General features: G+C 35.5%; 1 protein-coding gene across 2 annotated transcripts in view; it reads right to left on the reverse strand.

The window, feature by feature from the left end:
• Positions 1–16,985, reverse strand: part of COPS5 (COP9 signalosome subunit 5) — a 70,734-nt gene extending 53,749 nt beyond the window's left edge. The window contains exons 1-7 of one of the 2 annotated variants that reach the window (XM_053715096.1): positions 16,929–16,985; positions 16,498–16,725; positions 10,256–10,490; positions 6,429–6,557; positions 5,608–5,673; positions 4,464–4,549; positions 3,418–3,529 (exon numbers count right to left, since the gene is read on the reverse strand). In XM_053715096.1, the coding sequence (XP_053571071.1) occupies positions 3,418–3,529; positions 4,464–4,549; positions 5,608–5,673; positions 6,429–6,557; positions 10,256–10,490; positions 16,498–16,637 (768 nt within the window). In that variant the 5' untranslated portion in view covers positions 16,638–16,725; positions 16,929–16,985. Of the gene's footprint in view, positions 1–3,417; positions 3,530–4,463; positions 4,550–5,607; positions 5,674–6,428; positions 6,558–10,255; positions 10,491–16,497; positions 16,726–16,912 lie in introns of both variants that reach the window. The other variant, XM_053715097.1, reaches the window with a different exon arrangement.
• Between the last annotated feature and the right edge of the window lie 887 nt (positions 16,986–17,872).

The raw sequence follows: 17,872 nt of genomic DNA on the forward strand, positions 1-17,872 counted from the left end.
AGCGACAAAAGAATTACTAATATCTCGGAGATAAGGCAAGAATTTGTGAAATATTTTCAGGAAGTTTATTCGGCTGGAGAAGTCAATGCTGAGAATAAAAGAAAATTTTGGCAAAGTATAAAATTGCTACTCAGGATCTCCTCCAATTAAAATGAACCTATTTCACTAATCGAGATTTCAGAAGCTATTAAAAAGGCTAAATTAAACAAGACCCCAGGTCCTGATGCCCTCCCAGACGAGTTCTATAGACTCCTGCATGACCAAATTCTCCCCACATTACCCTCACTTTTTAATGAATATTATATCAAAAATCAAATGCAATCAAAGTTTTTTACAGCGTCCAATGTGGCATAAATTCTCAAAAAGAATAAAGACCCAGAAGCCTTATCCTCATACTGGCCTATATCCTTATTGAATCAAGACTACAAGCTTTTAACCGCCACTATTTCACAAAGACTTAAGCAACACTTGAACTCATTGATACATATGGATCAAGCAGGCTTTATGCTGGGTAGGAATCCGGTGAAAACTCTCCGGAAAGCTATCTTGGTCATTGATCATTTTTGGAACAAACCTATAGGGACAAAGTCCCATAACAAAACAGACCTAGCCCTACTTACAGTTGACGCAGAGAAAGCATTCGACTCGATAGTATGGGACCATTTATTTAGTGCACTTGAAGGATTTGGTCTAGTAGGTTGTTTCTATCAATTTGTTCGTGTGTTGTATCAGGCTCCATCTTCCATCATTATTGTTAATGGCGAGATATCAAATAGATTAATTTTGCAACGAGGTACCCGCCAAGGTTGCCCCCTTTCACCGCTGCTCTTCAACTTATCTTTAGAACCTCTCACGATTTCATTAAGAAAGGAGTTAAAAGGGATTAAGTTAGAGGATGAGATATTAGTTAGATCACTATTTGCAGATGATATTTTAATATTCTGAGTAACACCAGTCTATTCCCCAATTGTTACAGATTATCGAAGTTTATAGTTCCTTTTCAGGCTATAAAATTAATTGGGGGAAATAGGAGCTTCTTTGGATCCATAGGCCAAAGAGCAATATTTTACATCCTTTTAAGGAAGTTCAGGAAATTAAGTATTTGGGGGCTTTTTTAAAGTAGGAATTCAGCACAATGGTATGATCTAAACTTTCTGAAATGCTTTGATGTATTTGAGAAGAAATTAAATTCCCTGGGATAATCTCCCCATTTCTTTGTCGGCGCGGGTTATGCTAATAAAAGCAATCCTCTTTCCAAAATTATTATATTTACTCCAGAATCTGCCCCTATTACTTCTGAAGAAAGATATAAAATATCTACAAAAAATATACTCTAGGTTTATATGGCGTGGGAAAAAGGCAAGGATCTTGCTCTTTAAACTATCCCTTTTTAAGCCACATGGTGGCCTGCCGTTTCCCAATATTCAATTCTATAATTATACTACACTCACTAAATTCGCCTTGAATTGGTTAACAGAAAGGGATTATGTTTCCTTTTATGCTATGGAATCCCAGTTGATAGCTCCATTTTCCTTTAAAGCATTAATCCATATTCCGTTTTCCAGATTACCAGTATTGTTGCACAAATGTATACATTTAAATATATATCTGCATGGCAGAAGGTCTGCTCTGAGATACAAATCAGAGTTTTTACCCCTAATAGGGAATCCGGATTTTCCTCCCGGGCTAATGCACAGAGTTTTCTCTACATGGGACATGAATGGTCTTAGAAACTTAAGGGATATCTGCTTGAATGGGACTTTAACGATAAAAACGTTTACAGAGTTGAGATCAGAGGTTAATTTACCAAAAGTCTCCTTTTTTGCCTATCTCCAGACTCAGCACTGGATTGGAACTTTACGAGCGGAGACTGGGGTAACCTTTCACTCGTGGGACTAGATGATATCATCAGGCTATATTATAATGGGAAACTTTCCATCTCACTTCTTTACAATATGCTTATTAAGCATCATGGGTTAATACATATTGAAAATTTTGCGAGAAAGTGTAATAGAATCCACTTGCAAAGTTTTAAGTTAACTGACCAACCCCTGGTTTCTATAGGTTGGAGGGAATCCCATTTTAAACTGATAAACCTGCTATATGTGACACCAGGTAAAATTACAAAATGGTACAAGAAAGTAGATAACTGTCCCAAATGTAATGCTGAGGATGCTGACAAAATGCATTGTTTCTGGACCTGCCCCAAAATTGCACAATTTTGGAGCAAAGTTTGTTTCTGGGTCAATAAGGTGCACGCCAGTAACCTTACGCTCCGGCCAAGATACATTTTCTTCCTTTTCAGCCACGATAAGCCATATCCTAATATTAGATTAATAAATACAATAATTCTGATTGGTCAAAATGTTATTCTCAGAAATTGGAAGACCACGCAGGAACCTAAATTTAAGGAGTTTTCAAACAAGATTTACAAATCAGATCATATTAGAACAACTTAGTCTGAGTAGCCCTAATGAAAAACAAATGCAAAGATTTTTCCTTAAATAGGAAAAGACAATCTTATCTATTCCTCTAGATGCTGAACTACAAATAATGTCTTTTTTTTTTCTTTTATGACCCCAGTAAAGTTTAATTTACATGAGGAAAAAGAAGGGGAAGAAAGAAAGAGGGGGGAAAAAAAAGGACATTGTGATTGTTAAACTTTCTGACTGTAACCTATGCAATAGATATGTATAATGTCAATAGTGATAATGTGCCTGTAAAAAAAAAAAAAAAAAAAAAAGAGACTATAGACTCTAAGGACAATTGCCTAAGGAGCTCTCTGTGCAACATATTTCATCAATAAATATTTTACATTTGTTACTCTCAAAAAAAACAAACAATTAAAAACATTTTCTTTTATATTTTTGTAACCCTTTAACTGCAGTCGCAATAAAATGTGATAAATAAATCTGGATAGACTAAATGTTTTTAAACAGCATGAGAAAGATGTATTAAAATGCTCTAACAGGTGTTCTAGCAGATGCTCAGCAAGTCACATGCTCAAGAATAAGTCATAACCTGTGAAAACCTATACACGCATATTACAAAATGATTCCAACTGTACATCTCTAATAGATCTCATTAAAAAGAAGAAGATTTGCACCTCTCTTTTGTACAAGCACGTATTACATATTTTATTCTCTCCTTTTGTTTAGTTAGGGCTGGCAATAGGCAGCATCTACCTTTATCTATTTTCAGACTAAACATCAATAGCAAGTTTTAATAAATTAATTCAGAGTTAGTTTTCACAGAAACAGATCATTTGTGTACTGTGTTATACAAAATATATTGATTTATAAAGGCCATCCCACTGAAACTAAACATAACAGCACTGTTTACACATTTGTTACATAGATTTTTAGGAGCTAGTTTTGCCTCTATAACATAATGGGATTTCTTTTAAAGACTACTTACAGTTAGCAAGCTGGAAGAACTCAAAGTATTCACCCAATACTTATTCCATAACAACTCGAGAAGCTTTCGGTCCAGGGAAGACTTGAAATATGCAACTTCCAAGGCATAATACCTTAATTAACACAAGATAGATTTTATGGCAGGAGGCAAACATAATATTCACTTGTAAAAAAACATCAGAGGATACAAGGCTGCAAAAATGACTTATAAGGTAAGAAAATAAGAGATGATGTGGGTACTGTACCTATATAGCAGCACTCAGATATTACATGAATAAACTGTTCACTTAAAACAATAACGCCATTAGAGCTATAAAGCATATTACATTTTTAAAATGTTACCTTGTAAACAGAGCAATGTTGGATACTTATTAAACACTAAAAAAAAAAACTATGAAAGAACTCTGTTAAATATCCTTCTTTAAATTAATTTAAAAAAAAGTTAAAAGCGGTTTAACTAGATTTTAAAGCTAACAGGCAGTGCATGTTGATGCATTGTTTGTCAATGGAATTGATTAATTTCTGGCTCATAAGCACCACTGCCACTACTATTATGTATTCTAGGTTTTCTTCAAAACTTTGCAGCTTGCCTTAACCATCAGTCTAAATTTGCAGTATTTTGAAGAAAACCTAGGTTCCATTATTAGCTAGCTTTTTGGCCTCTCTAGGGAGTCTGAAAACCAATTTTTTTTCACATGAAATTACTTTACTCTCTCTTTAGAACCATGCTTCAAATGCTGCAGCTCTTTACCTACAAATGTATAAACCACCATAAAAAGAACAAAAAGAGCAAATGTCCACAGCACCAAATTAATGAAGACATTCTTTGCTCAGTAGGTGTGCCTTGGTGCTTTTACTAAGCAAAGAATTTCTTCATGAATTTGGTGCTGTGGACATTTGCTCTTTTTGTTATATTTAAGGGTGTTTGCAGTGGCCCCTCATCACTTGCACCAGGAATAGTGCCGTTTGTCTAACTTGGACTGTACCATAAAAAGAAAAACTATACACACTATCGCGCAACTAGCCTTACTTAAGAAAAATACTCACTGCTTACAGTGTACACCAAAATCCTCTATTTTGTTCAGTGGAATAGTCTGGTACTCAGAGGGACCTTCATCTGGAGGTTTATAGCCCTAATACATAAACGTTTGAATGAGATGCAAAGAAAATTATCATATAAAAGCAGTAGTATGTGTAAAAACTAAAGATTAAAGAAATGTAAGCCCTGTCCTATTCTTAATACTTTACATGTTAATTAAGTAATATTTTAACCTTTTAGCGCCGTTATGATGTTCTATTCCGTCCTAACCGCGCTGGGCTTTAGCGCCGTTAGGACGAAGTAGAACGTCCTAACCGTTTGGCTGTCCTGAAGCCAATGTCGCTTCCAGGATGTGATTGCGGTTTGGAGGGTGTGCCTTGTTCATAGGGACGCCCCCCTTACCTGCTCCATCATTGAAATCTCAGAACATTGTTCCGATATAGACAAATTAATCCTGTCAAAGGGTTAAAAGCATTACAAAAGGCAAAATAAAACCCAAGAATGTTTAAGTATTATATTAAAAAAAAAAAAAAAAAAAATCACACTTTATATTGCTATAATGGAATTGTTTGAGATTTCTGTATATAGGTATATGCTACACAGTAGTTTTGTAAGGAACTCAGACAGGAGCTCTTACTAGACAGAAATTGATGCAAGATATATGTTATACAGACTGCTATGTGTTTGTAAAACCTTGCTATGTTTGCATATGAAAAGGCCATTTTATTAGCAGAGGTTTTGCAATGCAGTGCTTAATGAGACAGTAAACACATTGGGATTTTATAGTAAAATAACTAATCATTTTGTTTTCATTATTTATTTTGTCCCTTTCGTGTGTAATTTTACTCTGACTTGCCACATATTATTCCCTAATTGGCTTTAGCTGATAGGAACTTCAAAACAATGCACTTTATATTAACAATATGAGAATGCCTAGCCTTGTTATCAGCAGACTCAGGCTTTAATGTAAGTAGTCAGTGGAGTTCAGCTATTGAAGAAAAACACTTGCAGCAAACATCGTTAATTTGTTTTAAAAATGTTTAGACTTGGCTCATATATTATTCTATAGCAAGAAAACAAACGCCTTGTAATTAAAATGTGTTTACGGTCCCTTTAATTTCAAAGTTAAATATTAAAAACTAGAGATTTTACCTTTGGATATGTTCTGAAAGCCCCAAGATTAACTTTGCCTGCAGATATTGTCCTGGTTGGATCGATCTAAAAATAGCGAATCAAATATCAGTTTAAGACCACAGGATGTTTTCTTCTTCTACAAAATATACAAAACAAAAAGCACTTTCCCATTTTGCATTTAAATCAGCAAGTAAACTAATAAAAAACGTACAATAACTTCAAATGCAGTGCCAGTAAATATTTTTAAATCCTTAATCTAGACATTGTGTTAAACTTTTTTCTAAAAGGTCCAGATATTAAATATATTAGGCTTTGCACTCCAAAAGGCAAAATCTGGGATATTATATAGGCACTTCTATAACCAGAGGGACAAAATTTAAAATACATGACGAACAAATGAGAAACTTGGTTATAGCCTCATTCCGCAGTGATGAGATTTTGTCTTAAAATTTTCCTGACCTTTGAATATTGTGACAACATACTGTAGTACACAGCGATGGCAGCGACACATACAGTATTCAACTCTTCCATTGTAATGAGAAAAAAGCCAAAGACAAAACATAAATGAATGATAGTGGCTGTGTTCCAATAAAACTTTATTAATGGACACTGAAATTTTAATTTCACATAATTTTCATGCGTCACAAAACAATATTCTTCTTTTGATATTTTTTTTCAAGCATATTAAAAAAAAAAAAAAAACCCACACATAGCTTGCAGGCCATAAAAAAAAAACAAGTGTGATTCGATTCCAATGTCATCATTTGCCTAAACAACGGCAAAACTAATTTTTACACTGTATCTGAAAATTATAAAAGAATTTAAATTTAGGTACTCACAACAACAGCAACAAAAGGTTCTTGAAATTGCTGATTAAGCATCTGAGTACTGACATCTATCCCAGAAAGCCAGCAGCCATACCCAGGGTGACTATGATACCAGCCAATAGCATTTTCAAGACGACCAACCTAAGAATAAAATAAAACAATATTAAATACCTGTTTCCAGCAATTGTATTGGGAATGCTATTTCTAAATATACAAGAAGATTAAAACCATAGCAGAAGCATACAGTATAGTTTAAAGGGACTAAAAAACAAACAAACACATTTCACTCTGAATAAAGCATTTATACCCAGTAGGTGATATTTACTTGACCTATACCCACACAAGCACATGGTTTTAAATAAAGAAAACAAAGGTGGTCTATAAACATTTAAACATTTTGGAGCACGTCATTTTGGACAGAATAGAAGTGATTACCAATACACTATATGGCCAAAAATATGTGGACACCAGACCATCACATCTATATGAGCTTGTTGGACATCCCATTCCAAAAACATGGGCATTAATAGGGAGGTTTCCCCCACTCCCCCTTTGCGACTATAACAGCCGCAACTCTTCTGGGAAGACTTTCCACAAGATTTTGGAGTGTGTCTTTGAAAAGAAAATCAGTGTTCCATATCACTGCAAAATGTATTCAGTGGGGTTGAGGTTGGGGCCTCTTAAGTTCCTCAACATCAAACTCGTCAAACCATGTCTTCATGGATCTCGCTTTGTGCACAGGGGCAAAGTCATGCTGGAACAGGAAAGGGCCTTCCCCAAACTGTTGCAACAAAGTTGGAAGCATTAAGATGACTCTTCAATAAGGGGACTAGCTCAAAACCTGAAAAACAGTCCAAGACCATTATCCTTCCTCCACCAGACTTTAAAAGGGACAGTAAAATCATAAAACATTCAGGATTTAGACAGAGTTTACAATTTTAAACAAATTTCCAATTTACTTCTATTGTTTATTTTGCTTCATTATCTTGTTATCCTTTGCTGAAAGGTGTATCTAAGAAAGCTCATGAGCAACAAATAACCTAGGTTCTAGCTGCTGATTGGTGGCTGCATACATATACCTATTGTCATTGGCTCACCCGTGTGTTCTGTTAAAAAACAGTAGTGCATTGCTGCTCCTTCAACAAATGATACCAAGAGAATAAGGAAATTTGATAATAGAAATAAACTGGAAAGTTATTTAAAATTGTATGTTCTACCCAAATCATGAAAGAAAAATTTGGGGTCTCATGTCTCTTTAAAGTAAGCATTATGCATTCCGGTAGGTAACATCTCTGACACTCAAATTATTCCATCAGACTCCCAGATAGTGAAGCATGATTCATCACTATAGATATCGTTTCCATTGCTTTAGAGTCCAGTAGAGGCGAACTTTAAACCACTCCACAAACGCTTGGCATTGCACATGTTGAGAGGTTTGTGTACGGCCATGAAAACCCATTCATGAAGCTCCCAGCATATTTCTTGTGATGATGTTGCTTCCAGAGGCAATCTGGAACTCTGTAGTGAGTGATGCAACAGATGCTTCGGCAATCAGCAGCCTCACTCTGAATTTGTGTGATCTACCTCTTCTTGGCTTAACTATTGTGGCACCTAGATGCATCCACTTACCAATAATAGCATTTACAGTTCAATGTGGCAGATCTGACTTGTCGCAAAGGAGGCATCCTATACCAGTGCCACGGTTAAAGTTACTGAGCTCTTCAGTACAACCCATTGTACTGCAATGTTTGTCATGGAATGTTCATGGCTATGTACTGGATGTTTACACCAGTTAGAAATAGGGGTGTCCACATACTTTTGGCCATCCAGTGTATTGTCTTCAAACTGTATGTTTATCTCATCTCTGATTATTATTAATTTTTTTTTTAATATAGGATGTTCTGTATATTTTACAATTACCAAATGTTACACAATTAATGCATTCATCCTAATTAGACAAAAAGACTAAATGTATATATCAAACCTCATGTTAGGAAAATACTTACATACATTACATTTCTTTAGAGCAGTGGTCTCAAAGTACAGGCCCCAGGGCCAAATGAGGCCCTCAAGATAGTATCATCTGGCCCTCCCTTGTTTAATAGGTAAACCATTCATTTGGGCTGTCGATTTTTTTTTAGGGTTCCAAGAGGTGTAATCTAGTTTATATTCTCTATAGGCACTCACAAGACAAACTACAATCCCCACTATTCAATACTACTTGGATAAATGTCACTTCTATTTCCTAGTATATCCAGTTTCGGAGCACTAGCTCAGTTCAAGCGGCCCCCATGGGAGAAGAACACTTGGCCAGTGGCCCCCAGATACTTTGAGTTTGATACCCCTGCTTTATAGAATAATTTGGTGCAAATGTTTTTACGTTTTTCTGTTAATTTTTTTTTATATCATATTATATTGGAAGCTGTCCTTGTCTAAATACTTGTTTGCCTGTCAATTTTTGATATTGTTTCAGTCTCAAGACATGAGAGCTGCAAGTTGGAATTATCTTTTTGAACTGGGGCACTGTGAATCCTCAGTGTGCCGTTACCAGCACGATAGAGAGCTACATCACTTGTGAGTATAATACCACACGTGGGTTGGGGATTTTGTGAAGTTTTTACCCTTATACAGATACACATGTAAACGCCTTTTCTTTTTTGTCATTTATATTTTTCTCTTATGGTCATTGTGGTCCTATTCACTTAAGAGGATACTGTGCCTAGTGTTCAGGTAAGATTTGGTGGGTCAATGCAACTACTGAAAAAACACAACTTCCTATCTCTCAAAGTATACTTTTCCTATTCACAAGCTCAGGACTGGGGTTTTAAACTAAACTCTCAAGCTTATAAAAAGGAACACACATGAAGAAACAAAGACATGTCTGAGATTTATGATCAGTGTGTGTTAACGGAAACAATACAAGCTTTGCATATTTTCACACATGAGGATGTCATATTGTCTGCTATTGCTATTCAAAAACTACATGGAATTAGCTAAAACCTATAAAAGTAGTTCTATATCTTGTTTCTGGAAAACTTAATTTTAAGCAATGGAACAAATGAAAACAAAAGTACTCCCAGAAAAAACTATATACACTTTTTTTTATGGTGCATTATTTTCTGGTTCAGAACCTGGGTTACGCTTGCTTATCGGTGGCTAAATGTAGCCACCAATAAGCAAGCGCTATCCAGGGTGCTGAACCTAAAATGGGCCGGCTCCTAAGATTTTTAAATAAAGATAGCAAAAGAATGAAGAAGAAAAAATAATAGGAGTAAATTAGAAAGTTGCTTAAGATTGCATGCTCTATCTGAAACGTGAAAGAAAAAATGTGGGTTTAGTATCTCTTTAATACTATATTTAAATAGCCTATATTAATTATGGTGTATAATGCCCCTTTAACCTCACAAGTTAACTGATTAACCCCTTCACTGCTGGGAATATTAAAAGTATGGTGCACAGCTGCAATCAGCAGTCTTCTAATAACCAAAGAGCAATATAAAAGCCATGCATGTCTGCCATTTCTGAACAAAGGGTATCCCAGAGAAGCTTTTACAACCTTTTGTTTTATGACTGCACAAGTTGTATGTTAATAATTTCAGTGAGAAAAAAATAAAAAAAATAAGTTATCAATACCTTGGGTTGTCAACTAAAATAAAGTATATAGTTTTAAAAGGTAAATACATTTTAAAAAAATCAAGTCTCTATTTCTGTTTAAACGGATTTCTGTTTAAATGGAGTGATAGAAAAGATGCTAAAATTCTCCAGTACGTTGGGCTAATTTTCCTCGGAAATTCCCGTTACTGATTGGGTTAAAATAAGAATAACATTTGCTACTATACCTGTTTTGCATTCTCTATATATGCAGCCATGTACTCATAGGCAGCTGCTTGAGCGTTAACACGGGTTTCTGTTCCTTCAACCGGTAAAGCAAAACTGTCCATAATGATCATGGTTTCCCCATCCACCTTCCCAAGCATAAGGCCCATCACTTCCAGGTTTCCTCCAGATCGAGCATGCATAACCATCTTCAGTAGCGCTAGGGCAGACACCTTACAGTACTTGAAGTAATGATGACTGAAAGACAGTAATAAAGATGTTAATTGAAAAAATAGTTGTAATGCATACAATTAACAAACTGAATACCATGAGAATAAACTTACAAGTTACAAGACACTATGTTTTAGACAGAAAGAGCAATTTATTTTATAAAGGTTTATTTTATTTTTTTTCTAGTCACAAATCTTTGATAAGTTTTATAGGATTTTTAACCAAATAGGTAAACCTTAGGCATCAGGATAGCAATTAAATAGAATATTTTAATAATACAAGTAAATCTGGCGTCTGATTTTTTTTTCCCCATTTACAGTCAGCATACATGGAAAATGGCCTAATCAAAGTCTGCTTTACCAGCCATAAAACAATTACTTCAGACAAATGTTTGTTTTGTAATTGCTAATAGATGGAACACATTTACAAAATATCACCCGTTTATCTTTTCTCTTCTAAGTTGTACACATTAAGGATATCAAGGTTTTTGTTTTGACATTTGTTAAGTCATTGTCCGTTTTAGTGCCTTTTATTTTAATACACTGACACGTTTTAAAAAACTTCATGAGACACTCAATAGAATTGTACTCATGAACAGTTGTAATGAACTGTAAATGATATATCAGTATCTCTTTTTGCTGTTTATACATATGCCAATATAACCAAGCATCTGCTTCTTCTGAAGCTACATTGCCTATATACACTTAAAAAAAAAAAAAAAATAGCAGCAATGTTCCTATCCATACTCTTGCTATTGGTAAATTAACCAATTAAGTTAAAAAATGGACATGAACATGCAACATTTAAGAGCTACATATTTTTTAGAACAGAGAAGAGGGGCCGCCTACAAGGGCATTTTAGTTTTCAAAAGGGGGCTAAAACATTTTCAGATATGGAACTCACAGGACATCAAGACAATATTAAAAGGACAGGAAACCCAACATTTTTCTTTCATAATGTAGGTAGAACATACCATTTTAAACAATTTTCCAGTTTACTTCTATAATCAAATTTGTTTCATTCTCTTGGAATGCTTTGTTGAAGGAGCAGCAATCCACTACTGGTTTCTAACTGAACACATAGCTGAGCCAATGACAATCGGTGTGTGTATATATATATATATATATATATATATATATATATATATATATATATTGAAATAAAGATGAAATGATATCCAGGCGTCGTCATAAGGTAAAAAATCCAAATCTTTATTCTCAGCAGGTCATATCACAATAAAAGACCCTGTGCAGCAGAGCCTCTGATAAAAAAACAACAATTCAGCAAGCACAGCCTAACATGTTTCGGCCAGCCTGGCCGTAATCATAGACATATCCCCCTTCTCAGAGGGTGTGCTATTTAAAGGGTAATACTCCGCCCCTTAAACAATTAAAAAACAAACACTGTAATTGATTTTAATTAATAAATGCAATGCCTATCACTATCATTTTATATATATATAGTACAACACTAATGAACCTATTCGCAATCTTAATGTAAATGGAAATGAACATGATATAAACAAACATACTTTCATTTGTAGATCACAAATATGATAAACAAAACAATTAATTAGCAGAAAATGGAGACTCATGGTTAATACAGGAGGAATGGTAAGGCACAGAGGTGCTATCAATACTTTAGCTGACACCTCTGTGCTATATATACTGTGTGCTTAGATTGGTTGCAATATATTGTGCTAAACTGATTGCTTATAGTTGTCTACTTAGTGAAGACATATCATACAAGCATGATACTATTCATAATTACATGAAAACATAACCCAGAATCTCACAATGACTATAATGCTAAAGACTGGCACAAAGTACATAATCCAATATTCCTTCTATCATAGATATCTAAATTATAAAGACATATGTTTATATGTTAAATCCATTTGAAATCCTATTGTTCAAATTTGCTCTACACTGACTTAAATAAAGGATATCAACATATAGTATCAAACCAGGTCTCTACTCAAGCTTATAATTATAAATGGGTCATTCCCAATAATTGATTACATCAAATTGTGAATTGAATCCACACGGGACCAATGTTTTTAGTCTATGGATCCAATAGATTTCTTGTCTTTCAAGTATTTTTTGTTTGCTGCCCCCTCTTCGTGGCTTGCAAATCGCTTCAATTGCGTTCCATTTAAACATATCAACATTTTTCCCGTGTACTTCAATAAAGTGTCTGGAGAGTGCCGAACAATGGATATCATTTGAGATATATCCCAAATGCTCCTTAATCCTAGTGCGTATGTCCCGGGTAGTTAACCCAACATACTGCAATCTATGTTGAGTACATTCAACCAAATAGATTACAAATGTTGAAGAACATTTTACACATCCCCTAGTGGTGAATGATTCGTTAGTTACATACGATTCAAAGCCGTTCCCTTGCTTTAAGTATTTACATGGTTTACAAAGAGACTTCCCACATTTGTAAGTCCCCATAGTATTTAACCATGAACTCTGTGGACCTTGGTCTGGGAGCATGCTAGGTGAGAGCATGTTACCAATTGTCAAGTTTTTAGAATATATAAATTCACAACCTTTGTCAACTATATGCTTCAAGGTATCATCCCCATATAGAATGGGCATATATTTTTTGACAATGTTGCAAACTTCAGAGAATTGATTCGAATATTTGGTGATAAATTTTAGACCCTTACGTTCAGGTCTCCACTTGGTCCCACCAAGCATTTGCCCCCTATCCAGAGTAGCAACTTCCTTGGACACCTTATCAACCATATTCCTATTATATCCTCTCTCCACAAAACGTGACACTAGATCTTTAGATTCTTTTTCAAAATCTTGGTCTAGGCTACAATTTCTTCGTGCCCTCAGGAACTGCCCTTTGACTATACCTTTGTACACATGTGGAGGGTGGTTACTGTGTGCATGCAGGAGACAGTTGCCTGCAATTGGTTTACGGTGTAATGTAGTACTGACCTTTCCAGTTAAGCCATCAAACCTTAACAGGAGATCCAAAAAGACGATCTCAGATGCATGACAATTATGTGTAAATTCAATGCCCATATCATTTGTATTGAGGGTTCGCACAAAATTGTTTATAGAATTTTCATCTCCTTGCCAAATGAACAAGAGATCGTCTATGAATCTCCTATAAAAAGATATATTACTTATGAAAGGGTTATCATCCGCAAAGACGTGGAACAGCTCCCACCAACCCATAAATAGGTTGGCGTATGAGGGCGCAAATTTGGCCCCCATGGCTGTTCCACGCCTCTGTAGAAAGAAAACCCCCTCAAACAAAAAATAATTGTGGCTTAAAAGGAATTCTGTCACTCTCAGAATATATATATATATACATGCAGCCACCAATCAGCAGCTAGAACCTAGGTTATTTGCTGCTCATGAGCTTTCCTAGATAAACCTTTCAGCAAAGGATAACAAGAGTAGGAAGCAAATTAAATAATAGAAGTAAATTAGAAAGTTGTTTAAAATTGTATTCTCTGTCTAAATCATAAATGTCTTATGACTTTACTGTCCCTTTTAGCTAAAATGAGCTAATACTAAAAGGTCTTCAATGTTTGTTGGACAAATTATCATTTAATTGATTTATGTTACATTATGCAATGAATATGTGCTCACTGCTTTTGATGGCTTCACTAACATTCAGAAAAAAACAGAAATTGTTACAATGTTGCAAATTATTACACTGTCCCCACTCGGCTGTCAATTTTTTTTATGGCAAAACTCTGAATAGTCAATACTTGGTTGAATTTTTTTTCAAGTAATTACGACCATGGGTTTTTGCAGTGTTATACAAATTAATAATGTCAGTCTTTTAGTATTGTCTATTTTTTCATGAAATTTGCACCCAATCTTCATGAAAAAGAAGATTCTGCTTTCTCTTGTCACAGACTTTCCTTACCATCAAAACAATCTGACATTTAAGGGAATATTCCCTTGGTACACCACTATAAGAGATGGCAGATTAACCCCCAGAGCATACTGCAAAGCCACAATTTATAATAATTTAATATTGCAGATACATAATGATCAACATTTCAACAACTTAACTGGCGTTGTTTAGGTTTACTGTTAAAATCAAGTACACTTATAACTGACTCCTTTTTATATGACTGATTTCACATTGGAAGACATTCATATAATATCAGCATGGTCCAGTATTGAAGCCTTTAGTATAATTTTATATCAGGATATTTTTATCTCTCACATATTCCTTGTCTATTCTCCCACCATATGCATGTCTCTTGCACAGGCTTGTCTAACCTATGGCCCATTGACCTCACCAAGAGGGGTAAAGAGACAACAGTTGCCACTGCATCCTCCTATTTGACAATCACCAGTAACTTCTTCTTGAAGACTGACATTTGTTAAAGGGAAAGTCTACTTGAAAATGCTTATTGTTTAAAAATAAAGATAAACCTTTATTACCCATTCCCCAGTTCTACATAAGCAACACCTTGTATCTAAGCCTCTACAGCAGCGCTTTCCAAACTGTGTGTTGTGACACATTAGTGTGTCGGTGGCAGTGTGTATGTGTGTCCCTGCTTCAGCACAAATTTGTTTGAATTTAAAAAAAAAAAAAAAACATATTTTTTTTGGTTTCTGACTTTCTGCTACGCATATCACGTGGTTGACACACGATTGATTCCTAGTGGGTCACAGATCATCTTAACCTATTGGCGCAGCTCACCGGGAACTTAAACTATTCCGATTGGCGGCACATTAGCTCCTGACTGCACGTGTAGTCTCCTCGATCGGCTTGTGACTGCATGTGTAGTCAGTGAGTGGGATAGCAGTGTGTTTGCAGCGTGGGCAGTAGTCAGTCGGACTAGGGTGGCAGCTTAAATGCTGAGCTGAAGTCAGAAGTCAGTGTTTTTAGTGCATTGCTGCTCCTGCTTGTGATATATGGATAGGAAGTGGAAGCTTATAAATGCTTTATGATGAAATGCGAGTGTCTTTATCTAATATTCATAAACTGTGTTCATTCCATCAACCTCATACATCCCATTAAAATAGTAAGTAGTTATTGGTGTTCTTAAACTTTTTTATAATTCTTGCACATACTTACTGTTACTTGTAAATACGTTTTGTTATTATATATTTTATGTGTCTGTATCTCTTAAAACAAGTTAGTTTAACCTCCTGTTTTACTAGTACAACTAAATTACTGTGTCGCGAAATGATGTAGGTCTAAAGAGTGTGTCACCAACATGAAAAGTTTGGAAATCTCTGCTCTACAGACTGCCCCTTATCTCAGTGTTTTTGACAGATTTGCACTTTGGCCAATTAGTGCATGAACTAGCACTGTAGCTGTGGAAAAACTGTCAAAATGCACTAAGATAAGAGGAGGCATTCGGGGGCTTAGACATTAGAATATGATCCTACCTAGGTTTAGCTTTCAACAAAGAATACCAAGAGAACAATGCTAATTTGATGATAAAAGTAAAATTGGAAAGCGGTTTAAAATTGCACGCCCTATCTAAATCATGAAAGTTTTATTTTGACTAGACTATCCTTTTAAAGCTACCAGGTCTAAAGCTCTCTCCTTCCATCAAGTTATCCATGTGCAGGGCTAAAGTCACAGCTATATGCAAGCAATAGTGCAATAATTAAATTATTTTACACATTGGCACATTCTAATCTGTTTGACAGAGCTGACAATTAATTTCTGGGCAATGTGCACCTGATATGATGTATGTGTAGAGAATAGATGCCATATTAAAACATGGATATGATGTAGGAGCCTCCCAGCTTTTACTTACTGATCCCCAAAGAGGTTAAAAAACAATGTGGCATCTGGTTTTGTTTTTAACTATCTGCATCGCAACACTGTATAACAGTCTGCATTTCTACACTCCTATCTATAGTTGCACTTTCATTCATATCACATGAATACTATCCTGCCCCTATTACACATCCCCCTAGTTTTAGTTTTCCACTTGCCCTCACTATACCCTTTGCCACTGTTCCGCCTCTTACCCTAAAGTTAACCCTTGTAACCCCCTCCCACTATAGGCAGGTATGCATCTTACTCTTTTGTCCAGGGTTTGGCTGCCAGAATCTCCTGCTGCTGTTTCTTGTCGTACTTGTAAATTTCATCGATACTCTGCACCTCCTGCATGTTGTTAGTCATCTCCCAGGTCTTCTGGGCTACACTGCTACCGGTAGCCATGGCCCTAAATCCAGAAACAGGGCTGCTTTGGTGTATAACGTATAGTGCGCAGTTCCGGTGTTCTGTAATATTCTCCTACTGTTACGTCCTGTGAGACAAACAACAGCACAGTGACGGACAAGACCACTCACAGATAGCAGGATTGTTAAAACAAAATAACACACACTCTGTTTTTAACTTTAATTAACAAAATGCTGTTAATATCGATACTTTGTAAAATTAATAGCCTCATTGTAGCAGATAACGTTTTAACTATAAGGAAATGCAAAACAGACGTGTCTTGTTGTTTACTTCAGACTTCGAAATTAAGATGGTACGGTCCACTACGAAGCTGACGAGAACAGTGTCTAGAAAGGCTTATAGCTTTGTCTTTTATATTAAAAAAAATGAGCGCCACCTGGCGGTGATATATCATGTTGGAAGTTGAAAGAACGCCTGGTCAAGGGGATGTCCTGAGAATAATATGCATAATGTATTTTTTTTTAATTATAGTTATATTTTGAACTGTAAAGTTTGTGTTTTTCTGAAGGAATAAACTCCATGCCATGTTGAAACCTTTGTTTTCGTTAAAGGGATTTTAAACCCTCCAAAAATATTTTGTGATTCAGATAAAAAATACCATTAAAAAAAACTTTCCAATTTACTAATTTTATTAAATTTGCTTCATTCCCCTGATATTCTGTGTTGAAGAGATACCTAGGTAGACATTTGTAGCACTGCATGGCAGGAAATAGTGCTGCCATCTACTGCTCTTGCAAATAGATAATATTCTTGCAAACCTGCTGCCAGATAGTGCTTCAGAAGTGGGCCAGCCCCTAAGCATACATCCCTGCTTTAAAAAAATATACCAAGAGAACAAAGAAAAATTGATAATAGACGTAAATTAGAAAGTAGTTTAAACTTGCATGCTCTATCTGAATCATGACAGAACAATTTTGTGTTTCATATTCATTTAAAAGTCTGTTTTCTTATCTCCTCTGCTCGTGTTAGTTAGGGACAGCTCTAAATCAGCTGATAATAATAATCTCATAGGGTTTAGTGTCCATTTAACCCATAGTCTACTAGAGAGGACAGCCTCTTTGGCAGCCATTTAACTAAAACTAGATAATGATGCTTCAGTAAAAGACACACTTTACACATCCCCAGACTGGTTATAAATTTTACCACAATGGACACTATACCTGCAACACATCTTATGTCATTTACCTGATCAAATGCCTATGTGGGTGTGGGTG

Source organism: Bombina bombina, chromosome 5 (genome assembly GCF_027579735.1).
Source record: "Bombina bombina isolate aBomBom1 chromosome 5, aBomBom1.pri, whole genome shotgun sequence".
Classification (NCBI taxonomy): Eukaryota; Metazoa; Chordata; class Amphibia; order Anura; family Bombinatoridae; genus Bombina; species Bombina bombina.